Below are 26,471 nucleotides of genomic sequence, written 5' to 3' on the forward strand. Positions count from 1 at the left end.
AGCAGTTTCCGCTGTGTTGTCATGGGTGGTAACAGTCAGACCTCAGTATTCTTTAACAGCTTGATACTGTGACAGAGCATTTCTTAGAATTGCTCTCTAACCCATCCTGCTGCCCGCTTTCAGGAGATGGGTTCTTTCAGAACTGACTGTCCTTGTGTCTTGCGATGACTGTTAGCTGATCACAGTAGTACCTGCTAGAGATGTAAACGCCACCATCCTCTGTTGACTGACTCCAGTTCTGTCAGTAAACTGTCTGCAATCGTTAATTGTGAGGTACAAGATTTCCCAGTGTTAGAACTTGTATCTGGGATGTGGGAAAGTTCAGTTTAAAGTTGCTCCCCTTCGTGGGGTGTGTTCAGCTGTACCTGGTACACTGGAACTTTGGTCCTTAACCCTCGGGGAGCCTCTGCTCCGCAGTTACCTGTGATCAGGGCTTGTTGAGGCTGTTCGCTCTGTCCCCAGTTAACTTCCTTCGCGGGAGCGTCCTGCCTCCAGGCTCAAACCTGCTGGGTCACAAGCAGCTGGAAACATCTCACCTGAGCCTTTCACGCAGCTCCAGGCTAACGGGCTTCTCTATTAATGGCTTGAGTGCTTTGAGAGTGTGAGCTCTGGCTTCTGCGGCACAGGAAAAAGTAAACACTTGGTTTTAGTGGAGGAGCGTCAGACATCTTCCTGGGAAGTGCTGGCATGTTTGAATAGTGCTGTGCTCCTGGAGGAGCGCTTCCTCTGGAGTCCTTTTTGTCTTTCAGGATCTTGTTTCTTCTATGCCCAGATCCAGAAGAGGTGGCTGGCAGCTTCACAGGCGTGGGCATACTGCGGAGGAGCATCCAGCTGCCCCACATCGCTTGTCCCTTCCAGGACAGCTTTTACAGCTTGCTGCTCTGTTCTTGCACAGTGACTGAGCCCCAGTTACTTGTTGGTGTCGCTGTGTCACGTTTTGCTTACATGCTGCTGTAGTTAGAAAGCACCAAGCTCAGGGGTGTCTTAGTCCAAAATTGCAGAGACACACAATTGTTTCTGGTAAATATTCCAAAGTTCTGATTTCTGCCCTGTTGCTGCTGTGAGTGAGGAAGGTGATAATTTCCTCAAAGCACCGTGTGGTAATTAAGTCCGGTCAGACAGAAGGGTGGAGGGGCTGGTTTTGGAGGATCGGTCGCAGGTCCCAAGAGGTGCTGTGGGCTGCCCTGGCCGCGGGCTGGTGCTGGAAAGCAGAGAAATAGCAGCGAGTGGGTCGTGACGTTGCGGATTCGCGGTGAGGGTTTGTGCCCTCTTCTGGGAGTGTGCACAGGGTCATCCCTCTAAATGGGCTGAAGAGCTGATTGAGAAAAATGACAGAAATAATCCCCGAAACACGCTGTTTCAGCACGGTGTCCTGTGCAGTGTAACTGCCAGCGCTGCGGTGACACCCACTCTGTGCGCAGGTGATGCCAAAGCTGTGATTGATGCGCGGCTGTTGCTGCAGGGCTGATGACGACTGTTGCGTACACTGCCCTGAGCTGCCGTGCCATGATCCGCGCTGCTTGGTCCTGCTCGCTTTGGGTCTCAACCCCGCTCGGGCTTAGTCTGCCTGTCCTAAAGCGCGCCCTTCCAGTGTGGTCAGATCAGACGGAGAAAACTTGAAGCTTTACTGCAGGGTTCACGCCTTGGAGTATTTTGTGTCTTTGCAGCTGGGCAGATTTGATTCAGATCTGAAACAGAGATGTGACGCTACCTCTGCTGCCAGGTCAGGAACTGCAGCCACAAACACTGGAAGCAAAAATCCATGCAAACCTGCTTTTGTCAGTATAAACCTCAGAAACGTTTGCTTAGGTCACAACTGAGCAGATTTATTTCAGTAAGTGCAAAATGCCTTTTTTTTACATTACTGGACTGCTTTAGCTGTTAAAGCAGAGGCTTTAGGGCAGCGGGTGCGATTCAGGCTTTCCGGCACAGTGTCCTCTCTCATCTGCTCTCATCTTTTTTAAGAACCGCTCAGAGGTCGCTCACCCGGCGTCTCGTCTCGGGCAGCGTCCCCTAATCAACTGAGGATAAAAACAGGACGCGTATGGTGAAACCTTCCCAAAATACTCCGGCAACCTCTGGCCAAGCCGGGTGGGGAAGGTGCTGCAGGTTGCGTGGGCACGGCTGTGCAGTTCATCCTTTGCTCCGGGTTTCCTTCATGAAACCGTGTGGGTCAATGGGGTTTGACCGTCACTAGTGGGTTTCTCCCCGTGGTGCAACGATAGCATGCCTCGTGTCCCCACCGATCTCCTCCACCCGCCGTGGGAAGAGGTGCCCTCTGCAGCAGTCCCCAAACCCACAGAGACCCCGGAGTGCATGGCGAAGCTCCGCGCAGCAAGTGGGGTGGGTGTAGCCATGGGTGGGGACACCACGCCGTGGGGTGGGACCGGCTGAGCGGGGCGGGACGGTGCTGGGATCAGTGGTGGTGGCGGAGCACGGCGGCAGCAGGATGCGGGAGGCACGGTTCAGGGACCACTTCTGGGTGAGTGGGAGCACGGGGGACCAGGGACATCAGGGTAGGACCCAGCCGGAGCTGAGGGGGGGTCACAGCCGGAGGTGGGGGATCACAGCTGGGTCGGGTCACCCCTCCCTGGTCAGAGTTAGCTCCAAAGCCACCTTCATGGTCGTGGGGTGCGTTTGCTGAAGGCTCTGAGCATCCCCGGGCAGGCACTGCCCGTCCACGCGTGTCCTGAGAGCTGTGGCTTTGCAACCTGCCCCGTGCAGCCAAAATACGCCCCGACGAGCTGCCGCTGCCGTGCTGGAGGAAGTCGGTGCGGGGCTGAGGGTTTGATAATATTAATTGGCCACTGGTGAACTACTTGGAGATACCATGGCCAAAAAGGGTCCTTTGTGGTCGAGCTAATCCCAGACCAGGAGCGAGTCCCTCGGCGTGCTGCTGCCGAGCTGTGGAGGAAAAGCCACGGTTCGGGGAAAGCTGCAATTTATTCTTTTGAGTCTGAACTGTGCTCTTGGGAATGGAGAAGTGCTGAACGGCCGCTTATCTGCTGCACAGTGTGGGCGCTGTGGCTGCTCAGTTCCTCTTGGTGTGTGGGCCTTTGTTCCCGGTACCGGCAAGCAGGAAATAAATTACAAAATTTTGTCTTTTGAGGCTGAAAATCCCTGTCTCTGAATGGCGCTCAGGGTTTCCCAGATGATGCCTGGGAAGCAGCTCCTGTCTTGCAGGATGGGGAGGAAGGTGCGTGGGCCCCGGGAGGAGCGGGCACCGGGTTTGGGGCCGTTGCGTGTTGTGGAATAAGAGGGGTAAATGCAGCATCATTATCTGGCATAGTGCCGTCAAATATATAAATCCCATATAGGTATTGAGCTCAGCTTGAAAAATAAAGCCAGCTTTGCATCTGGCAGCTGTTTCTCAGCTATTTGGTGCCCGATAAATTTCCATTTGCTTTGCAAATGTGCAGGAGGGGAGGGATGCGAGGGTGGTGGCAGCATCCCCCAGGCTGGGGGGAATAACTGTGATGCCAGGAGAGCTGAGTAGACATGGTTTGTCATGCTTCGGTGGCGCACTGGGCTGAAGAAGAGGTCCTTGCCGCGGGGCTGGCTTCGGCTAGCCGGTTTGTTCCTCTCCCGCTGTGGCACGGTGCTTTTTGAAGGAGGATCCTGGAGGAGGTGGCTCGGTGGGAGAAAATACCGGGGGCAGGAGCTGCCCCAAGCCCCGAAGGTGAGGAGGAGCTGGGACATTGCACGGGGTGCTCATACTTGTCCGGTTCCTTTTATAGCAAAGTATACGTCTATTTACTGAATAATCCTCTTGCTGAGCCCAAAACTATTGGTGTTGGCAGGGATTTTGCTTGCATTTTTTCTTACCGAAGCCTGTGTGCTTCAACTCCCCCCCGACCGACGTGCCTGGGGCAGGCAGCTGGGGCGGAGGTTGGATGGGAGCGTGATGGATGTGACTCAGTGGAGAGATCGAGGCCCTGCTGCGGTCGTTTGGCCCGTGGAAAAGGCAGGTACCACCCCATGCAGTCTCCGCGCCACGTACCGGTGACTGTGCATCAGCTGCGAGGGCTGGGGAGGGAGGGGGGGAATGAGAGATGGGCAGGAAAAAAACAAATTTAGATGCGGTGTGGAGGGCTGCTCGTCCGGCTTTGGTTTGCTGTTAAGTGCTGTGAGACAGCGCAAACTTCCTCCTGCCGTTTTTCCTCTTAAATTACTTCATTTAAGCCAAAAAGGAAAGGAGAACTCTTCTTTGCCGAAGCAAGTGATTTCATAGAATCATAGATAGTTTTGGTTGGAAGGGACCTTTAAAGGCCATCTAGTCCAACCCCCCACCTGCAAGGAGCAGGGACACCTTCAACTAGATCAGGTTGCTCAGAGCCCCGTCCAACCTGACCTTGAATGTTTCCAGGGATGGGGCATCTGCCACCTCTCTGGTGTTTCACCACCTTCATTGTAAAAAATTTCTTCCTTCTATCTAGCCAAAATCTCCCCTCTTTTAGTTTAAAACCATTCCCCCTTGTCCTGTCGCTACAGGCCCTACTGAAAAGTCTGCCCCCATCTTTCATCTAAGCCCCCTTTAAGCACTGAAAGGCCACAATAAGGTCTCCCCGGAGCCTTCTCTTCTCCAGGCTGAAAAACCCCAACTCTCTCAGCCTTTCTTCATAGCAGAGGTGTTCCACCCCCGATCATTTTTGTGGCCTCCTCTGGACCCGCTCCAACAGGTCCATGTCTGTCCTGTGCTGAGGACCCCAGAGCTGGAAGCAGCTCTGCAGGTGAGGTCTCACCAGAGCAGAGCAGAATCCCCTCCCTCGACCTGCTGGCCACGCTGCTTTGGATGCAGCCCAGGATAGGGTTGGCCTTCTGGGCTGCGAGCACACGTTGCCGGCTCATGTCCAGCTTTTCATCCACCGGTACCCCCAAGTCCTTCTCGGCAGGGCTGCTCTCAATCCCTTCATCCCCCAGCCTGTATTGATACCAAGGGTTGCCCCAACCCAGGTGCAGGACCCTACACTTGGCTTTGTTAGAATCATAGAATCATAGAATCATTAAGGTTGGAAAAGACCTCTAAGATCATCGTGTCCAACCGTCAACCCAACACCACCATGCCCACTACACCATGACCCTAAGCGCCTCATCTACACGTCTTTTAAATACCTCCAGGGATGGTGACTCCACCACTTCCCTGGGCAGCCTGTTCCAAGGCCTGACCACTCTTTCAGTAAAGAAATTTCTCCTAATGTCCAATCTAAACCTCCCTTGGCGCAACTTGAGGCCATTTCCTCTCGTCCTATCACTAGTTACTTGGGAGAAGAGACCAACACCCACCTCGCTACAACCTCCTTTCAGGTAGTTGTAGAGCGCGATGAGGTCTCCCCTCAGCCTCCTCTTCTCCAGGCTAAACACCCCCAGTTTCCTCAGCGGCTCCTCATCAGACTTGTGCTCCAGACCCTTCACCAGCTTTGTTGCCCTCCTCTGGACACGCTCCAGCACCTCCATGTCCTTCTTGGAGTGAGGGGCCCAAAACTGAACACAGGATTCGAGGTGCGGCCTGGGGGTGAACTCATGAGGTTCACACGGGCCCACCTATCGAGCTTGTCCAGGTCCCTCTGGATGGCATCCCGTCCCTCAGGCGTGTTGACCGCACCGCTCAGCTTGGTGTCATCTGCAAACTTGCTGAGGGTGCACTTGATCCCACTGTCTATGTCATTGATGAAGATATTAAACAGTGCTGGGCAGTGGTCAGGGCAGCCTGATGGGAAAGGGGAAATTTTGGGAGGGTTGCAGAGGAGGGATGCTCCAACTCATGGGACAAAGTCTAAAAAAATAATCAAACTCCCCAAAAGCTGAGCCATTTTTGGTTTTGCAGCTTCCAGCTTTGAAATGTGGTGGGTTGTGAACGGCAACTCCTGAATTTCTTTGTGGGGATAAGCTGCAGCCCCCCCTGCTCTGCCGGGGCGGCGGGGCTGTGCCTCAAACCTCATCCGGGGACTGATTTAGCTTTAAACCCCAGCAGTTCTGGCTTTTTTGGTGGGATCTCTTCCTGCATTGGAACCTGGTCCCTGCCGAAGTTCATGGAGTGATGCTCGGGAAAGCACATTGTGAGTTTGCTCGTGCTCTTAGGTCTCAGCACAAGATGATCAATTCCTTTATTTAAAGGAGTTTGCTCTTCTGCATCCTACCGCAGCTCCTGCTCGTCCAGGGGCCGAAGTCCGGAGGTGCCCGAAGCTGCACGTGAGGGCCAGCCTTGCCCCGAACGCCCCCGGCTCGCGTGACGCTCCCTCCCGCAGCCTGTGCTGCCTGCAGCTACCTGCAAAAGAGCCGTGCAAAAATAAAAATCCACCAAAGATCACGATTGTTTCCTCTTGCCCTGCCCGTAGCGATTGCCGTGGGTTGAGCAAGTGTGGGGTTTTGTTTTCATTTGTTTTTGCAACCTGCTGTTCTTCTTTCACTCTACGAGGTCTCTTCTTTCACTTTAATCATTTTCTTGGTACGTGCCTGGTTCTCCCCAAGTCTGTTCTTGCAGAGTATTTCGGGTAATCCGACAGCAAAGCTTTGGGTCTCATCATTCAGACCTTGTAGGCACCTGTAAAACAATGTGGGAAAAATAGAAACGATGATAATGTGAAAATATACGTTAAGTCTGATCTATTGGCTAACAGCTTGCAACTTGGAGAGTGGATTCTCGGTCATTTTGCTTTTCATGAGACAAAAGTAAGAGCTCTGCTCTCTGCAGTGTGTTCCAAGGTGCATTAAAAAGAAGCATTTGGTAAAACATGAAAAAAAAAAAGCAAATAACGCTGAAGACTGAGACCTGCTGACTCTCACCAAGGTTGGTCTGGTCAAGTGGTTTTTGAAAAGAAGACTTAGGTATCTAAATCTTCTAGGAACTCCCAAATATTTATTTTTCACGCCAAGAAAAAGTGATGCTGCTAAAACAATCCACGACTCAGGCAAGTCATCTGCAGGAAAAGCTGCACTGGCATATTTAATTTTCTAACAAAGCATGCGACAAAGTGTCTGAAAACCCTTATTTCCCTCCCCCCCAACACATAAGAAAGAGCTATTGCATTTCTTTTTGCAATGGCAGAAACGAAGCGTGGGGGGAAAGAAACGCCCTGCCCCTCGCTGCAGAGCAAGGGAGTGCCGGCGTCTGCAAAGGGACCCGCCACCACGGGTATTTTGTCAGGGCTGCGACCGGCTGTATTTCTTCTTCATTGCTATTATTTGGTTTTAAGCCTTGTGAGGCTGGCTGGGGATAAACTCCTTTTTTCTGCATGCCTGCTGTCAGGGGACGGCAGGGGCTGCCAGCCCCGGGCTCCTGGGTCCGTTCCCCGGCTGCTGACTCACAACGCGGCGCTGGCTGGGCCGTTTCGCTTCCCCTTACCCCTGCCTGTCCTCCTCTGAACGGGGACTGGCTTGGCGGAGTTTATCAGCAGCGTTAGGAAATCCTCAGGTCGTCGTTTGAAAGGAACAAGGTGGGGTTTGCGGGAAGAAGTAATTGCGTCGAGGCGGGACGGTCCATTGCTTTCTGCGTCTCTGGGATGAGCAGGGTAGATGTGTTGGCACAGGGGGGAGGAAACTTCAAATGGAAAATTATTAATCAAAAAGCTGCTTTTCGCAGGATGCCGTTCTCAGAGGGGGTGAATTTGCAGCGAGTCCTCTTCTTGCCTGCGATGACTTTTGTCTGTCCCGTTGCACCCACCTGGTTATGGGATGGGGAAGAACTGCAGCCTCTTGCAGCATCTCCTGCTCTCCTCACCCTGCTCCCTGCAGGCACCAGCACAAGCATTTTTCTTGGTCTCAGCAACCTTTGCAGGACCCTGAGTGATTTTGAGGCTGTACTGACTGCGAGCAGGAATGGCACAGCCATTTATTGTTGCATGGTGTTTCTGGCTCCCAAAATAGACATCCAGCTTCTGCTGTGTTTCTCTGAGCAGGTAAGGCTGAGGAGAGATACTAAGAGCTCTGCATAAATAAAGATCCATGAGCAGTGCAGTGCCCCAAACTTTTCATTTTTGAGAAGGTTGGGACAGACTGCTGGAGGGCAGGAAGGCTCTGCAGAGGGACCTGGACAGGCTGGATCGATGGGCCGAGGCCAATGTATGAGGTTCAACAAGGCCAAGTGCCGGGTCCTGCACTTCGGCCACAACAACCCCAGGCAACGCTACAGGCTTGGGGAAGAGTGGCTGGAAAGCTGCCCAGAGGAAAAGGACCTGGGGGTGCTGATTGACAGCCGGCTGAACATGAGCCGGCAGTGTGCCCAGGTGGCCAAGAAGGCCAACGGCATCCTGGCCTGTATCAGAAATAGTGTGGCCAGCAGGAGCAGGGAGGTGATCGTGCCCCTGTAGTCGGCACTGGTGAGGCCGCACCTCGAATCCTGTGTTCAGTTTTGGGCCCCTCACTACAAGAAGGACATGGAGGTGCTGGAGCGTGTCCAGAGGAGGGCAACGAAGCTGGTGAAGGGTCTGGAGCACAAGTCTGATGAGGAGCGGCTGAGGGAACTGGGGTTGTTTAGCCTGGAGAAGAGGAGGCTGAGGGGAGACCTCATCGCGCTCTACAACTACCTGAAAGGAGGTTGTAGCCAGGTGGGTGTTGGTCTCTTCTCCCACGTAACAAGTGATAGGACCAGAGGAAATGGTCTCAAGTTGCGGCTGGGGAGGTTTAGATTGGGTATTAGGAAAAATTTCTTCACCGAAATGGTTGTCAAGCATTGGAACAGGCTGCCCAGGGAAGTCCCCATCCCTGGAAATATTTAAAAGACGTGTAGATGAGGTGCTTAGGGACATGGTTTAGTGGTGGACTTGGCAGTGCTAGGTTAACAGTTGGACGTGATGATCTTAAGGGTCTTTTCCAACCTAAACGATTCTATGATTCTATGATTCTCCCATGCCATTGGGTTCATAGAGTGTGTGCCTGGAGGGGGTTTTCCATGTAAAGTGGGATAGAAGATGGAAATGTCAAGCTCAGCAGCCTTCCTTTCAGCTGTGACTCACACAAGATCATAACGTGATTTCAGATCCCCACTAGAGCATTTTAGCCCCTCTTTCGGCTAGAAGTGCAAACAAAACCCAAAGCATCACAACAAGCAGACAAATTCCTTCTCCTGAGCGAGTCCGTCAGGCGGATGGCACAAATCCGGGCAGCGGGTCGGGAAGGGGGGGCACATCCTGCTGAGCCCTGCGGGCTCGAGAAACATCAGCTGCTGCTTTGTCACCTTGAAATCATCTCTTTGTAGTTTCCACAGGCTGTCCTCTAAATAGCACGTGGACTCAGAGCTCTGCCCAGCCAGGAGGACCAGGACAGCCGCGTGCTGCAGGGTGGGAGGAGAGATGCTCGTCCTCCCACATCCCTCTGGTTGGGGAGGGCTTGGTGCAACTCCCCATCCTCCATAACTGTCTTTGGCTTAGTTTATTACGTCTTTAAATCTTGTCCTCTGCGTTCATGGCTCTGTGCTTGCCGTGTTGCCCTTCCTCTTTCATTGCTCCCTGCCAGCCCTGCCTTTGGGACGTCCCACGGGCAGTCACACTGGTCCTTTTTATTCTTTCCATGCTGGAAGGGTGCTGCAAAGGCTGGTTTCATGGCATACAACCCTGCCCAGCTCCTTCTGGGCCAGGAGCTCCTTCTGCCTGGAAGCAGCTCTTTTGGAAACCTCCACCATCTCTATTACCTCCCATGTTTCGTCTAACACCTTGCACTGTGAGGTTTGGTCCAGCCTTGGGCGCTTAGGAAATACAGATGTGCTGGAATTAAATGCTTCTACTGGAGGAGGAAGAGTGATAAAATAAAGAGCTTAGTGCACATTTTTGATGGATGCTCCCAATTTTTCCTCCGGCACTTCTGCCTGGCGCAGCGAGCCCAAGTGTCCCAGGCAGCAGAGCGGGATGCAGGAGCCTTCGGGTGGCCCCTGACACGCAGCGATGTGGGTCTGACCGCTCCGTCCCGCCCGACAGTTGTTCTCCGCAGCCATTTTATTTCCTTTGAAACCGGGGATAGGAAGCCACGTTAGGATGTTCCTGTGTTTTGCGGCTGTCATGAAGACTGACTGCAGTGCAAGCGTGTTTCCTTTTTCACAGACCCAATTAGCAAAAGTCGCGATGCAAACTGAGAACTGGTTGTGGGTTTATCAGTAATAAGCCCATTTTGGAGGGACGTTTGTGCTTTGTAAAGAAACAGAAACTGTTTTGGTTTCTGCTTAGGTCCTGCTCCACAGTCCTCTCTTCCCGTGCAGGCCACGGACAGAGCAAAGCTGATCTGGGATGCCTGGGGATTTCCTGCAGGTCCCGCTCCACCAGATCTCCGCTTCACTTCTTGCTTTCTGGCCACTGACATTCAAGTCCTTGACTCCTTAGGGAAGTCCACATAATTAAATCCTTCATTTATGACAAATACCAGCCCTGTTCCTCCTCATTCCTTGCACCAAGTACCAACTCCCAAGAAATCCTCTCTTCTGCTGCCCACACTTTCACGCCAGTTCTCTGCGTACTCTCATCCTGGCTTCAAACCATTTCCTGAATCTCTCCATCCTGCCATTTTTCCTCTTCAAGCTTCTTAATAACTGTTTGCGGCTTTTGCTTCCTTTCCCTGAGTTTCATATCTGCTCCGACCACTGCTTCCTTTCTGCAGCCTCTTTTCCTACATTTTTTGCTCCCATGTTGCTGTTCTATGCAACACCGACTCGTCCTCTTTGCAGAAGATGACAGGTAGCACCTTCTGCTCAGCTCCCTGCATCTCCTTCAGGCTTCTTCCAGAGAAGGAGAGCTCATGGTCAGAGCATCTCTTGGTATTATCATAGCACTTAGCAGCCCTGCTCTTGGCCCAGGTCTCCAGGGTGGTAAATCCTCAACAATCACAGGGCAAAAATCCATTTTTTGTCCTAAGGAGCTTCCAGGCAGGGGAAGGAGGAAAGAATGGGGTAGAGTTAGTCAACCTTCATCCTAGTCCACCTACATCATTGCTGCATGTATCTTTTTTCTTTTTTTTTAATAAGCATCAGTACAATATCTGTTTTTAAGAAGTAATTCGAAGGAAAGCACCGATCCTTCAGAAGTCTGTGGGAAGTGTGAGTGGTACTGCGGGGCTGAGAACCCTGGGTTGGAAGATGGGACTTGGCCCCGTGGATGGTGGAGGCAGGACCTCTCCATGGCTGTGATGTTTTGTGGGCAGTGAAGAAGCTAGCCCTGTGTGGTGTGTTGGAGGGCATACAGCAGTGGTGGGGGAGGACCTGGTACTTAAGGAAATGATCTTTGCAGTGGTGTTTTGAATTGATTTGAGTGGGCCAGGGTTGCTTTTCGCAAGGCCAAAGAGAAGGCTGTTGCAGCAGCAGTCATTGGGTGCATCCATACATTGCTGCGGAGGCAGCGAGGGAAGCCCATAGCTGAGCAATCCCATGCAGAAAATTCTGCTAAATTCACCTCCAGCCCAGATGTAGGCTCCTACATGTGAGGGTGATGCCCAGAATAGTGCAAGTCAACGCTAACCAAGATCCATCTCCATGTCTGCAGAAACTGGGAGGAGCAGTAGTAAGACGGTCTGTATCTAGAGACTTGGAGGGTTTTTAGTGTTTGATTTCATTAAGTTAGAGCCGACAACTAAGCTAGGAGGAGATGCCATGTGCCATGGGGCCAGCTGTGCTTAGGCCAGGGGGGAACAATACGATGTGGTAGGACTGAGCTCTTCTGTTTTCTGAAAGTCATGGAAGTGCCTTGTCCCAAATTGCTACCACTGCTCTCATTCTGGAGCCTCTCCCACCCCTAAAAGAAAAAGATCTTATTTCATAGAGGCACTTGCACAGTTGCTCTCAGCTGAGCCATCGCTTATGCAAATGCTGCTGGAGGTGGCAGTGGCCGTGGACTGCACTGACGGGGATGTGACTCCTGTTCTTGTGTTCTCAGAGTACGGATCTGACAAGCACAGTTGGCTACGACAGCATCATTCAACATCTGAATGACGGCAGGAAGAACTGCAAAGAATTTGAAGACTTTTTGAAGGAAAGGTATGGAGCTGCCTCTGAAAATGGGTTGGGTTGAACCTGGGAAATGAGGCGGTGGCACTACTTCTACTTGTATTCCCAGTTTGGTTTCTGTTGCATTTAACTGTCCAATATGTTACAACACCTTTGGTTTTTGACTGATGAGGAACTTGTTTTCTTACACTGTCCTCTCCTTGCACGGTTGGTGCTGTGGTATGAAGTCCATGCCCAGGAATCCTCAGCTGTGAGGCAGCGATGGTGCCCAGGGCTTGATGCTCACATTTTGAACTGTGTTAAAAAGAAAGAGGAATCAGGAGCAGTTTAGTAATTCAGTCTTACGCATTTCCAGACGTCTGTACTGATGTGTTTGTAGCTATTGGTGGCCTGCCCAGGCCACACGCTCTCCCATGAAGTTGACCTTGAGTTCAGCTTGCAGAAGATCAGGTGAAGACCTTGGCAAAGGAGAGGCACGGCTTTGTCCTGAATTTGTTTTTGTACATTATGGTCAGCCTACAGATTTTATCTTAAAAAGAAGTAGTAGCATTAGATAGTGCATTTATAAATCAGAGGATGTGACCTAAGTAGAGGTTCTGTGGCTACAAAGGCACAACTGAGATGGTCTGGCCATGTATTTTGACTTTAAGGTTCACCTGGCTAGCAATGGCTAAACATGAAAAGCGTTGTTGAACAACCCTAAATTAATATAATTTTGGTATTGAAAACTGGAGAAAACAAACCTCTGAATACAAGGCTTGGTACAAAACAGCCTGAAACAAATGTAAGGGGGGTGAAGAGGAGAAGCTGCAGTTAAAAATGTCGAATGCACCTACATCTGTCTAGGCTGTAATCCCATGTTCCAGGACAATTTGGGCTTTCCAGCTGCCCGAGGAACCATCTGCTGAACCCCGAGAACCATGTCCCACTCATCTGTGACAACGGAGAGAGTGCAAAAAGTCTCCTCCACACCCTGTGCCCCGTTGCTTTTTGCTGTTGAAGGAGGTATAGGTTCCCGCTGACATGTCTAGCCAGGAGGAGATTAGAGGCTGGACCTGGACTTGCTACCGGCACCCCTCTCTGAACATGGCCCAGTTCTCCATGTACAACACGGCTGTTACATGGTCCCAGCCATGGAGAACAAGCCTGTTGGATTTGATGCTTTGTCTCCAAAGGAAGTTCATGGGAATATTGTTAGATAGAGGAAAAAAATCAATTTATAATCTTTATTTTTTCCATTTTCCTACAAGCTTTTGGAGTTTTTAAAGAGCTAAGTTAGGTGAACCCCACTGCCAAACTCTAGAAATCAACAACACAGGCATCTGCACCTGCGTTAGAGATACAGGCATTTCAGGGAGCTATTTATTTTATCCTGTAGACCTTCTAATGCAAGCCTGTAGCTGTACTTGTTTCTCTCCACTGCCTGCAGACAGCTAGGGTGGCTTGCCCAGATGGAGATATCTACATTTGACCAAGCAAGTCCAACCCTGGTTGTCTGTACAGATTTCAAAGTAACTGCAGAAAGCTGGTTGTTTGACTGCAACACATAGGCTGTCTTTCTCCCCCCCTCTTTCTTCCAAGAGGGGAGGACAATACGATCTCTCAAAGGTGTTATTTATGCTACCTCACAAGATGTGGCCTCTTCTTCAGGTGTCCTCCCTGAAGAAGGACCAGAGCCAGGCAGGAGACAGAATCTATTGCCTCATTTTAAAAAGCCCTGACGAGCTGAAATGGCCCAGCTGAGCTTTGGGGTGCATGTATGGTGGCTGAGTGGTCTTTGAGGTGCCTACTCCCTTCTGTCACATTTGGTTTAAATCAGCCAAATCAGATTCAAAAGTACTTTAGTGTGGATGGATCAACAGACACTGATGGCCAAGATGCAGAAAACGTGTGATCACACAAGCCTTGTTCCCACAGGAAACTGAGTTAAAAACTACTCAGGTGACTCACCTGGCTGCATCTAGCCACCAGCTGCACTGGCTGCTTAGTCCTCCTTCTCCTGTGGAGGTGGTCCTTGCACCCATTGGCCGTGGGCAGATGGGGAGAGCAATGCATCGCGACCACAGACACAGCAAAACAAAGTGTTTGCACTAGAAGGGCTGTTGGGTAACTGTGAACAACAGTCTTCCTTCAGCCAACTGTCCACAGTTGGTTTGCAGCAGGTCAGAAGATAGGGAGGGTATTAAGAGCGGGTCTTGGCCTCTGCTGAAAATAAGTATCAGTTTCTGAAATGAGAACTTCCTCTCATTTCTCTCTTTCCTCAACAGGGCAATTATAGAAGAAAAATACGGCAAAGAGCTCATTAACTTGTCGAAGAAGAAGCCCTGCGGGCAGACAGAGCTGAAGTAAGTTCACAGTCCTGTATGTGTTCTGCTTTTATGGGTGTCCTTACTTGGAGCAACGAAGGAGGAGGAGAAGGAAGGAGGCTGTGAGAGACAAAACAGTGTTGAAATGTGATTGGGATGCTACCAAAAGACGATCTGAAATTGGTCTTGTGAATGAACAGTGCAGAGTTGGGTTGGCCTTTGCCAGTAAACGACTTGGACTCCACCAAGTTCCCACCAGCTGTAGGCTAACCAAAGCATCATAGGCGAGATGTGGGCTGGTGTTTCAGCAGAGGGCCGAGGATCATGAGACCTTGGGTTTACCCCTGACTGTTTTTGTGGCCAGAGGGAAGTACAAGTACTTCCTTGACTCAAACCATGCAAATCTTCAAAGCCCAGCATGTTACCACCCCGCAGGGGTGCTGTGGCTGCTGCAGTTGGCTCCATGAGTGGGTCTCCATATCCCCAGTGACCCTTAGCACCTTCTGCTTCCTGCTTTGTTTCTGTACTTTACACATGCCCGGTCTGATATTCTCTGATCATTTATTTACAGTTTTATATTGAGGTGTCACATAAAATGTTTCTGAAATCTTTATTGTACAATATTAATAGGGAGAAAAGTTCCATACATCTCCAACCACTGGCCAATGCACCATGTAGAAGGTGTTCATATGTCCCAAATGATACTTTTAGGAGGTCGCATGAAACGTTTATCATGAAAGTCAGGATTTTTAATAGCATTCAATGTTCAGAAAGATGTAAAGTAGATCTCAAACCAAGTGAGCTGTGTTATACACACCGAGAGGGAAAAAGCCGGAGGTGTAAAGACGGTAAATAAACCCGCTTCGAGCTGCTTTGGCCGGTGTCAAGTGAGGGACTTGCTATCTGGTTTGGGAGAGGTGCTCTGCTGATGCCTGCACCCGGCCGTGCTTTCCCACTCTTTTTAATGCTCTGCCTGTCTTTCAGCACGCTGAAGAGATCCCTGGATGTTTTCAAGCAACGTAAGTAATTCTTTGTCTTCGTGTTTGTCAGGACACCTGGCAGCGCCAAAGCCTGCAGGCAACTGCTTGGGAAGAAAATAGCAGAGAAACCTCCAAAACAGTGCGATGCTGGGGTCAGGCATAGGCTGTCCTCCTGGCCAGGCTCATTCCAGCGCGTGGGGATTGGGACAGAGCGCTCCAGGGCACGGGTGGGAGAGGAGACCCACGGCGTGCCCCTTTGGGGATCTCTTGGGCTTTCAGGGCTGGCTGCAGCTCAGAAGTTGTGCTTGCGTTGTACATCAGAAGCTATGCATGAGAAGCTCATGGAGTTTGTTGGACTGGCTCGCCTTGCCCTCTTCACACACACACACGCAGTAATCAGAGCATCTAAAAGATGATGCTTTGGCCACCTTATATTGATCCTTCACTGCCACGTGTCACGGCCCACCTGGGCACAGGCTGCCAGCATCCCCACCCTGAGGGCTACTGTTCTGCTATCCTCTGCTGAGTCCACCCTCCACCCCAGCCAGGTTTGGCTGCTGCCCTGTACCTTGGTGGACCTCCGTAACGAGGCTCTGCACTCGCAGCAGCTGACTATTAATAGCTGTGGGTTTGAAACAGCTCTGCGGGTTGAATCGTGAGTCAGTTTGGCTTAGCTCCCTTGATAAGCTTCCTGGGGTGGTGGTTCGTGGGACGGCTGCTCACCTTCAGCAAGATGAGCCTGAGATTTTTTTTTTTAGCGTTAGTTTTTATGTGCCCCAAGTTGGTTGTCTGCTAGCCTGGGGCAACGCTTTCTTCAGCCAGCAGCTTCAGGGTGCGATGTCTTGAAACGTGCCTGAATTCATCTGGATGAGGGGGAGATGTGACCGTGCTTGTTTGAATAACTTCTCTTGATACAAGTTCTCTTAAACGGAAAGGCAGGCCCCAGCAGACGGATCCTGAATAGCTCCTCACATAGGCAGGCACTGCTTGGAGGCTGCTTCAAAAGCGCTGCTGCTTTTACGTGTTTCTGCAAGGGGACGTGTGACGTGGGGTCTCTGGGTCAGTTTGATGTCAGCTACAACACTTGACTTGAGCAACAGAGTCTTTTTAGGAATATATATATATATATATTTAATTTTTTTTCTTTGCAGAGATAGACAATGTGGGGCAAGGTCACATCCAGCTGGCGCAAACCCTTCGGGAGGAAGCAAAGAAAATGGAGGACTTCAGGGAAAAGCAAAAACTGCATCGGAAAAAGGTCAGGTGCCTTCGCCGCAGGGTGTTGATCCTGCCCCGGTGATGGGCTGCTCCCGGCTGCCCCAGCCGCCTCCGTGCCCCCGGTGCCTGCCGCTGCCGGGAAGCCCTGAGCTCCTTCCTACGTGTTGCAACCATGTTGGTGAACTGTGTGGCAACCTCCGACTTCCTTCTTCTCACCGCCACATCTTCTCCTTTGGGCGCCTTTTGGGGCCAGCTATAGCAGGGGCTCAGCTCCTTAACCAGGAATGTTTTTAAAGCATATATATAGTGCTGTATGATCTCCATAGGGTCTGCTGAAATTGGCAAGCCTTTTAACTTCTTCTGGCTTGAGATTCCTTTGTCTGGAAAATGAGGGAAAACTGCTAGAACCAGGGGCTGGTTTGGACCTAGCAGAGGGGAGTGGGTTTCTCAATTTTGCCAGACCTATGGAGAAGATACAGTACTATATATTGCTAGGATTTCGTCTGTAGAGCTCCATTGCATACACAAGTGGAGGCTTAGAATCATAAAAGATGGGTTTTGTGAAGATGCTTTGGGTGGACGGCGGTCCTTAAACTCATCTCAATTTGGTCTGTGCCTCTTCCTTTCCTAAGCCACTTGGTCCATCCTGGAGCTTCGATGGTCAGTGACGTGCTGACTCCGGGTCTGTTGTCTTCACAGATAGAGCTGATAATGGAGGCCATTCACAAAAACAGGAATCTGCAGTACAAGAAGACCATGGAGGTAAAGCAAACGTGCTGCTTTGGGTTAATGCTGCTAACACGCACACGCACGGCGCTGGGGCAGACTTAAATGCGAGGGTCTTCCCCCTCTGCTGCAACTCCCGACGTTGTGTCTGCATGAGCGGTATGCAGGGTGTGCTCAGAAAAACCGAAGAGTACGCCAGGGACGTGGCTGGTGGTCGCCTTGTAGGGTTGGATATGAGTGATTTAGATGTCATGGACCCGATTGCCATGAGCTTTTCATCCCAAATGAAGGGATGTCTTGTGAGGTCAGTTTTGCCCAAGCAGTAGGGCATCTGGGACCTTGGTGTGCCGTCCCCTGCTCTGCTGGCAGCCTGCACCCACCTCTTCACTCGTAGGCTGTGCTTTCCTCCAAAGCCTTCTGCGTGAACTGTATTTGCATCTCGTTGCTTGCTGACACGCTCCTGCCCCGTTTGGTGGCTCTCCTAGGCCAAGCGGCTCTACGAGCAGCGCTGCAGGGATAAGGACGAGGCGGAACAGGCTGTGCACCGCAACGCAAACCTTGTGACGCAGAAACAGCAGGAGAAGGTACGGAGAAGCGGGTGGCCGTGGGGCAGGGAGAGAAAGAGGTGTCTCTTCTTGCAGCTCGCCTGCCCCATGGCTCTTCTCCCAGCTCTGGGGTTTGGGGTGAGACGGGAAGGCTGGTGATGTTCCGTCATTGGGCTGCAGTGCCGTCGGTGATGCACCAGGGCTCTCCTCTACCTTTCTTCTCTCTCCCATTTTTGGCAGCTGTTCCTGAAGCTGGCTCAGACGAAATCGGCTCTGGAGGACTCTGGTGAGTGTGGAAATGCAGCGTCTGGAGGACGAGGGGAGCGTTTCCCGGGGCAGGGGGTTGTGAAGCCATGGCACAGCTCTTGGGCGAGCTCCAGCTCTTGGGTTGGGCATGGCTCCTCAGAAACACATGCCCAAGATACTGGAGATGGGCACCTGCCCTGGAGAAGCCCGCATGGCCCCACCAAGGCTGCTCCCACCATTTCCCCGCGGCAGGACCCTCCGCTTTGCTCTGCGGCTCTGCGTCCCCTTGCAGTGCCCACCCACAGCTGAGCTCACGCATTACTGCTGCTTTCTCCCTGACGTCCCAGCCATTTCAGGCTTCACATATTACCTTCTAGCAGAAGGGGGTTAATTAAAAATTAATGTTAATCTGATGACAATGTGATTTTTCTCACAGACAGGAGTTACCAGCAGAGCGTTACCACGCTGGAGAAGATCCGGGAAGAATGGCAGAAAGAGCACATCAAAGCTTGTGAGGTAAATGCCCCAAAACGCCTTCATGCAGCAGCGTGGTCCTCTGGATGTCCACCCCTCGCTGCAGGGGTCAGGGTCGGCGCAGATTTGCCTTCTCTGTATTCCCCTGGCAGTGAAGCAGCAGGTGTGTTACAGCTAACCCTGTCTGTGTCTCACGCTTGGCTTCTGGATTCAAGGTCGCACTACTTCAAGGTTTCCACTATTTTTTTTTTTTTTTTTTTCTTCCACCACTTTTAAAAATTGACAGAGTCAAAGTAGTGACATTTTTTCTCATTACCTGCTTGCACGTTTGCTGTGGCCATCATCTTGAACAGCCGTGGTCATCTCCGCATACTTGGCGACTCAAGGCCAATATGTCCTACAGCTGCAACGACTCTGTCTGAAACTCTGAAAGACTTCAAACGACTTTGCAGCAGAACCTGGTGGCAGGCTGGGGATGCAGGCTGGGTGAAGCCATCTCCACGTGAACGCTGTGTGCCAGGAGCCCTTCACCTTGTATCTCACAGACCAGGCAGTAGCATGGGAACCCCTCCGAGCGTTTTTATCAGCCTAAAGCAGACTGTCCATAGCGAAGTGGTCTAGCAAGGATTTCTAGCATGTGCTGGGGAAGTCCAGAGCTGGTGGCGAGAGGACTAGGCAGCTGCTCTGCCGCTGACCTGTGATCTGTGACCGAGGGATGGACAGGGACTGCAGAGATCGAGGTTTTACACCAGTTCTTCTGCAAACCTGCAAACAGCCTTCCCATTCCCAGCTGTGCCGATCCCTTCCCAAGCTGCTTCTCATCAGGCTTCTATTTTACTTTTTCCTTTTGAAATGGAATTTGCTGTCTGTTTTGTGTGGCGTGCGTGGGTGTCTCAGTGGTGGTGTGTTTTTGATGTCTGGGGTCTCTGGAAGCCTCTCTGATGGCGGGGCGTGGAAAGCAGTAGTTTCACTTCCACAGATGGATCACGTGCAGGTTTTCCCCTCGCTGTGTTGCAAAGGTCATAACTGTTAACAAGTGCATATGTACACTTGGGATGAAAGGTTATTTTTAACGGCAATGTGTAAAGGTACATGAAATTGAGGTATACCAGACAGCAGATTTCAAAAGACTTGGATTTAAACCTGCTTGGAAAAGGGCTGGGCAGGAAAGAGGGAGAAGAGCGGCCAGTCAATGCAGCTTTGTTTTCACATCCCCAGTGCTTTTTTTATTGCTCCGTACCTGTGGGAGGGAAGTGAGCTGGGACCGCCGGACCGCAGGGAAGATGCGCGGCCTTTAGAAGCTGGCTTGGTCTTCCCAGAGGGAGCAGTGTGCCAGGCGATCCCTTCCACATCGGTCCTGCAGACCTTCCTGAGCTTGACACTTATCTTTGAAATACCTGGTTGCATAGAGGGATGATTTCTCTTCTGGATGAGCTGGAGGACTCATGGTTTCCATGTTTCCTGCAGGAAACCACCACCACCTGCGCCTCGCTGAGGACAGTCATATATGTAGTGGCACTTGGGGATGAGAAACATTCAGGATAAGAGATTTGCTCTTGTTTTAAAGATGTTGGGGTGGTTTTGTCTGTGTCGTTTCAGTTCTTTGAGACTCAGGAGTGCGAGCGGATCAACTACTTCCGCAATGCCCTCTGGCTTCATGTCAACCAGCTCTCCCAGGACTGCGTCCAGAATGATGAAGTACGTCAAATGAAAATCTTCATTTTTCTGTTTGGAAAGCAAATTGGGATTTGATTGTGCACTGAGCTGTGTTATGTCCGAGTTGGGCTATGGCCTTTGATTGGCCACCAGACACCAGCATGAGTGTGCAGGCAGAAGGTTTTGGCCAGAGCTCTTGCAGATGAAGTTGCCTCTGGGATTCCCATGTTTTTTAAGGGTGGTGAAACCCTGGCACAGGTTGCCCAGAGAGGTGGTAAATGCCCCATCCCTGGAAACATTCAAGGTCAGGTTGGACGGGGCTCTGAGCAACCTGGTCTAGTGGAAGATGTCCCTGCTCCTTGCAGGTGGGGGGTTGGACTAGATGGCCTTTAAAGGTCCCTTCCAACCCAAAACATTCGATGATTCTGTGATTCCCTAGCATTGAAGCTTGTGTCCTGGGTGAGCACTGGGCTTTCACCCCATGCGTGATAAACGATTGGAAAAAACCCTCTGTTTTTTTGACCTGATGTATAGAAATGCGTTTTATTTCCCTTTTGCAGAAATATGAGGAAATCCGCAAGAGTTTAGAAATGTGCAGCATTGAGAAGGATATTGATTTTTTTGTAAATTTACGCAAAACTGGAAGTTTGGCCCCAGGTAAGAGCTCAGTACAATCTCACAAAGTACTGCTGACTTCCTTGTACTCCTCATGGAGCTGCTGCTCTGATCAGCATCAGCTTGGATGCAAAAAGCATTGATTTTGCAACATCCCTCCTCTCATTCACTGGCATGCAGCACTAGTCTCTGCCACTTATCACAAGCCCCTGAGGATAATCTTCCCTTTCTGTAACTTTTAATTTCCTGATCAGGCATTTTCCCAGAGAGAGGAAAGACTTAGCAGCTGAATGTTGGTGTTGACAAGTAGTTTATGCTTATAAAAGGTCTGTACTTTACTATTGTTAACTTTTCCTAGCTCCTGTTGTTTATGAAAACTACTATAATACACAGAGAAATGCAACTCCTGTGAGAAGTCCAGTTCCTGTACCTATATCAAGGTAAGGGACACCACATGTACAATTGAAATTACTATTGCAAATGATGCTCTCCCCCCAAAAAAGCAAATTTTGTTGCTTTCAGTCTGTTCGAGGCTTGATTCGGGAGTATTAGTGGAAAATATTTCCCATGCGATGTAGTCCATCACTCTCCACAGCAGGAGTTACGCCAACGTGCTGCCTATTATAAGACAAGGATGCTTCTGCTGCGGGGAAGATGAGGATTCAGGGCAAAAAACTCTTGCTAAAGATGAGTGTGCCACTTTGGCTGTCACGTCAGGAGAGGAGTCATGGCCAATTATGGCTTCCTGATGTCTCACTTTGAGCAAAGGCATGTAAAAAGGCATGCCCTGAGGCCCACTTGTAAATGTTTCCCCAACTTAGTGCTTTCTGATTACTTTTTCCTCTCACCCACTTGTATCAGCTTCAATTCCCATGTTTGCCAAGCAGTCTCTCGGTGTTGAGCCCACCATGACGTGCCTTGCTACCAGGTCTCCATAAAGACCAGGCTGGCCAAACCTCTTGCCCTCCCACCAGCTCTGGGAGGGCAGTTGGGGAGCACAGAGCCAGGGCAACGGCAGTCCCGTAGCCACGCAGATCCTCAGCTCTGTGTTTCCTTCTGTGCAGGAGGGGACCTCTACCCACCCCGACCAGCGCGCCAGGTGAGTTACTTGCTATATGGAGTTTTTGGCCCCACAGAGGAACTCTCTGCTCTTGCTCTTCCCCATCAGATCATGAGCTTTAGCTCTCTAAAGAGATTGCTTTAGGTGAAGTTCCTCCTGGAAGTTCCCACTGAAAGATGCTGGGAATTTGGGCGCTAACTATGGAAGCAAGGAGAAGTTCTGATCAAAGCCCTATGTGTAGGCATGAAGCTTAAGAATGTCTAAGCTCGGGATCCCATCTGTCTCTGCAGTTTGGGCCCTCCTCTGCTTCAGCAGCACGAGCCGTATCATTCCCAGTGCCACTTTAGTGATGGGATACTGCAGCAGGACTCGGTAAAACCAAGTCCTGCTTTGGCTCTTGGGCAAATCAAATAATCTCTGAGTCTCATTCCCCTCTACCTCCCGTCCCTTTAACACGGGTGGCCAGTGCATGATGTTTCTGTCCTGCGTAAAGTCTTGTAATGAGCACTTCTCATGAGCAGACCTAATTTTTTTGTGCTCTGTGTTTCAGGTGAGCCTGATTACGCCACAGTTGACGGCTACAGCTTGATACATCACTAATAGCCACAGTAAGTACTCACATTTGATGAAGAAAGGATTTAATATGAGATGCGGCTACACAGAGGAGGGACAGTGGAGAAAGAAAGGCCACTGGTTAAGGGATGACATTTTGAGGTGACCAACTGGGAGTGATGATCATGTCAGCCCTCCCATCACTTGTCTGAGCCGGAGCTGTGGTTTAGACGCTGTTCATCCTATTCTGTAGGTTCTCCAGGCAGAAGACACTGTTGGTCTGGTCAGCGTGGCAGAGGTGGTGTTTCCAGTTATTCCCAGCCACACAGAGCTGAAGTGCTTCTCCGTTTTAAGAAAGTATTTGAGGACTCCGATAATTATTTGTACATTCAGAAAGTGCCTACTAAAAATGCGTGCCTTTCATAGAATCATTAAGGTTGGAAAAGACCTCTAAGATCATCGAGTCCAACCATCAACCCAACACCACCATGCCCACTAAACCATGTCCCTAAGCGCCTCATCTACACATCTTTTAAATACCTCCAGGGATGGGGACTCCACCACTTCCCTGGGCAGCCTGTTCCAAGGCCTGACCACTCTTTCAGTAAAGAAATTTCTCCTAATGTCCAATCTAAACCTCCCCTGGTGCAACTTGAGGCCATTTCCTCTCGTCCTATCGCTGTTACTTGGGAGAAGAGACCAACCCCCACCTCGCTACAACCTCCTTTCAGGTAGTTGTAGAGCGCAATGAGGTCTCCCCTCAGCCTCCTCTTCTCCAGACTAAACAGTCCCAGTTCCCTCAGCCGCTCCTCATCAGACTTGTGCTCCAGGCCCTTCACCAGCTTCGTTGTCCTTCTCTGGACACGCTCCAGCACCTCCGTGTCCTTCTTGGAGTGAGGGGCCCAAAACTGAACACAGGATTCGAGGTGCGGCCTCACCAGTGCTGAGTACAGGGGCACGATCACCTCCCTGCTCCTGCTGGCCACACTATTTCTGATACAAGCCAGGATGCCATTGGCCTTCTTGGCCACCTGGGCACACTGCCGGCTCATGTTCAGCCGGCTGTCAACCAGCACCCCCAGGTCCTTTTCCTCTGGGCAGCTTTCCAGCCACTCTTCCCCAAGCCTGTAGCGTTGCCTGGGGTTGTTGTGGCCGAAGTGCAGGACCCGGCACTTGGCCTTGTTGAATCTCATGCATTGGCCTCGGCCCATCGATCCAGCCTGTCCAGGTCCCTCTGCAGAGCCTTCCTGCCCTCCAGCAGATCAACACTCCTGCCCAACTTGGTGTCGCCTGGACACTTACTGAGGGAGCACTCGATCCCCTCGTCCAGATCGTTGATAAAGATATTGAACAGGACCGGCCCCAGCACTGAGCCCTGGGGAACACCGCTCGTGACCGGCCGCCAACTGGATTTAACTCCGTTGACCAGAAGTCTCTGGGCTCGGCCAGTTTTTTACCCATCGAAGAGTGCACCTGTCTAGGCCGTGAGCCGCCAGCTTCTCTAGGAGAATGCTGTGGGAGACAGTGTCAAAGGCTTTACTGAAGTCCAGGTAGACCACATCCACAGCCTTTCCCTCATCCGCGAGGCGGGTCACCTGGTCATAGAAGGAGATCAGGTTGGTCAAGCAGGACCTGCCTCCCATGAACCCGTGCTGGCTGGGCCTGATCCCCCGGTTGTCCCGCACATGGCTCGTGAGTGCCCTCAAAACGAACCGCTCCATAACCTTCCCCGGCACTGAGGTCAGGCTGACCAGCCTGTAGTTCCCCGGAGCCTCCTTCTGGCCCTTCTTGTAGATGGGCGTCACATTGGCGAGCCTCCAGTCATCCAGGACCTTCTCAGTTAACCAGGACTGCTGGTAAATGATGGAGAGCGGCTTGGCAAGCTCCTCCGCCAGTTCCCTCAGTACCCTCGGGTGGATGCCATCCAGTCCCATAGACTTGTGAGCGTCCAGGTGGCATTAACTTCTTCCTCTTGGATTATGGGATCAGCAAACTCCATGGATGGATATCCCATCTTCACATGCAGGGGAAGAAAAGGAGTATAAGCAATGGACCCGGACACAGAGTGATCTTCTGTGTCGGAAGAAGTTTTTGATTTGAAGTTCTTCTAAAGTGCAGCCACCTGGGAGAGGCTGGAGCCTCCCATGCTCCAGATAACTAGAGAAGTCATATGTGCTGAAGAGAGCGTTGCAATGCTTTGGGCACGCTGGCTTGTGTTCAGGGCATACGTATCCCACTCAGATCTCAGGTTACGCTTTTGCCTGTTTCTAAAGTCTTTCATTAATCATGATTAGACATGTAATTTAGATTTAATTTCAGTCGTGTCTCTCAGGGAGCTTATTTAGAGGAGCACCAACCATGGAGGAGACCATGGGTCTGCCTTAGCTGTAGATGTGCTCCAGGCTTAAGCGCTGATACTGGAAGCTGATTTGCATCTTGCCTGGTGCAGCAGTCCACAGCGCAGCTACCTAGCGAGAGGCTGTACCACCACAAACCTGCTGGCAAGTCCTGCACCCTACAGCGTTGCTAACGATCTGAAGGAAGTTGGTCAGCTCTTCCAACCACCTCTCCAATGAGGGGATTGCGGTTTTTTAGGCTCATAGTATAGCTTGTCCCTGGTAGGCTCTGGAGACCCCCATGTGATTAACTTCTGGGAATCCCTGAACTTGGACTCATTCTGGCTATGCACCACTGGAAACAAACCATTGGCCTGGAGCTACGAAAATCGTTTCCTGACCAGGTCTCCTCAAAGTTCATGCCATATATATGATTACGGCTTTGTTACCATGTATATGATTATGGCTTTGATTCAGAAGCTCACATGCCTCAGGGCTGCTGGTCTCTCCGATGTCCCTGCGTGCAGTGTTGCTTCACAGCTCCTCAGTGCCTTACGACTCTGGACACAGGGACACAGGACATGGGGACCAGCACACAATTTAGCTGTCTAAACCTGGTGCCAGGTGACTAACTTCGGAGCAATAGGAGTTGCTAGTTGTATGATGTTCTTCAAGTTGAATCTGCATGACTTCAGTGTGTGCCTAAGGCCACCGGTCCCCGGGGCTTTTACTCTATTTCCTTACGCGGAGAAGATCACGGTGAGCTTTAACATCTGTCCTGCTGCATTATAATGAACTGTGCAAAGTGCACATGTCAAAGGACCAGTTGTCCTATTTTATTTCTAAAAGACCAAGTGCACAAATATTCTTCTGAAGGAGCCTGCTGTAGTCTTAGTTCTTTAAATACATATTTTAAAAATAAGTTTTGAGACTCGTGTGCTGGATATGTTTTTTTTTTTTTAAGGTTGTCACGTTCACTTTATGTCGGGGCTGGGGCTGGTACACCTTCAGGGCACTCTAGGATGTTCGGGAGGTGTGAGTTGCCTCTCCTGGAAGGAAGCCTACAAGAGCACATCCTTGCTCAGCCCTTATTTCAGTACTTGCTCAGTACCAAGACAGTTGTGGGAGAGAACACACCAGGGAAGCCTGGTACGAGAACAAGTACTTGTGATTAGCCATGAACTGCAGACCATGTAGGGCTGTCTCCCCTGAAAGGGTATCTACTCTACAATACATTGCATAGTTTCTTTATTGGGATTTTTCAGCTGACTGAGCACAGTAGATGGAGTTAGGCTTTTCTGAATGTGGAGGTCCCCGATGAGGCTGCAACTTGGCTTGCACATTCACTAAATGCACAGAATTCCAAAATAGGGGTGCTGGTTCTGAATACACCAACTATTTGAATAGACCTAAAGCCAAGCAAACCCTGGCTTGGAAGAGGAGTGTCCAGACATGGAGCTACTGGGAAGCAAGTCTGTGTGCCCACGAGCGCTGAAATGGCTTTTTATCTTCAGCACCTTCCCTTGTCTGGTTGTCTTCCAAGTGGTGCAGAAGACTTTGGCCTCCTCCCAGCCCTAGCCTCCTCCTGGGCCCCTATAGTGAGGCTGGGCTTCCTCACAGATGTCTATATCATCGCCCAGACCCCTATAGAAGTGCCTGGCCTTCCTACAGACCCTGATAATCAGCTGCGCAGCTCCTGCCTTCCCTCCCCAGGGTGCCCCCCAGGGAGAGAGACAACAAATGCCTTAATAAGACAACTGCTTTAATAAGACAGAATAAGAAGATGAACACAGATAGCGAGTGAGTCTTACGTCCCTTCAGATACCGGGTACCTCGC

At 50.9% G+C, this 26,471-nt stretch overlaps 1 protein-coding gene across 1 annotated transcript; it reads left to right on the top strand.

Moving 5' to 3' along the window:
- Positions 1–2,433: 2,433 nt before the first annotated feature.
- On the top strand, positions 2,434–23,029 carry PSTPIP2 (proline-serine-threonine phosphatase interacting protein 2). Its single transcript, XM_075135565.1, has 15 exons — positions 2,434–2,482; positions 11,850–11,950; positions 14,188–14,265; positions 15,211–15,245; positions 16,358–16,464; positions 17,124–17,186; positions 17,636–17,734; positions 17,936–17,981; positions 18,378–18,457; positions 20,015–20,113; positions 20,632–20,728; positions 21,045–21,126; positions 21,751–21,785; positions 22,297–22,354; positions 22,552–23,029. The coding sequence occupies exons 1-14, from the start codon at positions 2,450–2,452 to the stop codon at positions 22,344–22,346; spliced, it is 1,005 nt and encodes a 334-aa protein (XP_074991666.1). The 5' UTR covers positions 2,434–2,449; the 3' UTR covers positions 22,347–22,354; positions 22,552–23,029.
- Positions 23,030–26,471: the final 3,442 nt, after the last annotated feature.

Source organism: Calonectris borealis, chromosome W (assembly GCF_964195595.1).
Source record: "Calonectris borealis chromosome W, bCalBor7.hap1.2, whole genome shotgun sequence".
Taxonomy (NCBI): Eukaryota; Metazoa; Chordata; class Aves; order Procellariiformes; family Procellariidae; genus Calonectris; species Calonectris borealis.

What these genes read in the sequence shown, in the direction of transcription:
- PSTPIP2 (XM_075135565.1), top strand. Translation starts at nt 2,450, where the DNA reads ATGCGGGAGGCACGGTTCAGGGACCACTTCTGG. An exon ending in GAAGACTTTTTGAAGGAAAG is followed by an intron (nt 11,951 to 14,187) that starts GTATGGAGCTGC and finishes TTTCCTCAACAG; the next exon opens with GGCAATTATAGAAGAAAAAT. An exon ending in CGCAGAAACAGCAGGAGAAG is followed by an intron (nt 17,735 to 17,935) that starts GTACGGAGAAGC and finishes CATTTTTGGCAG; the next exon opens with CTGTTCCTGAAGCTGGCTCA.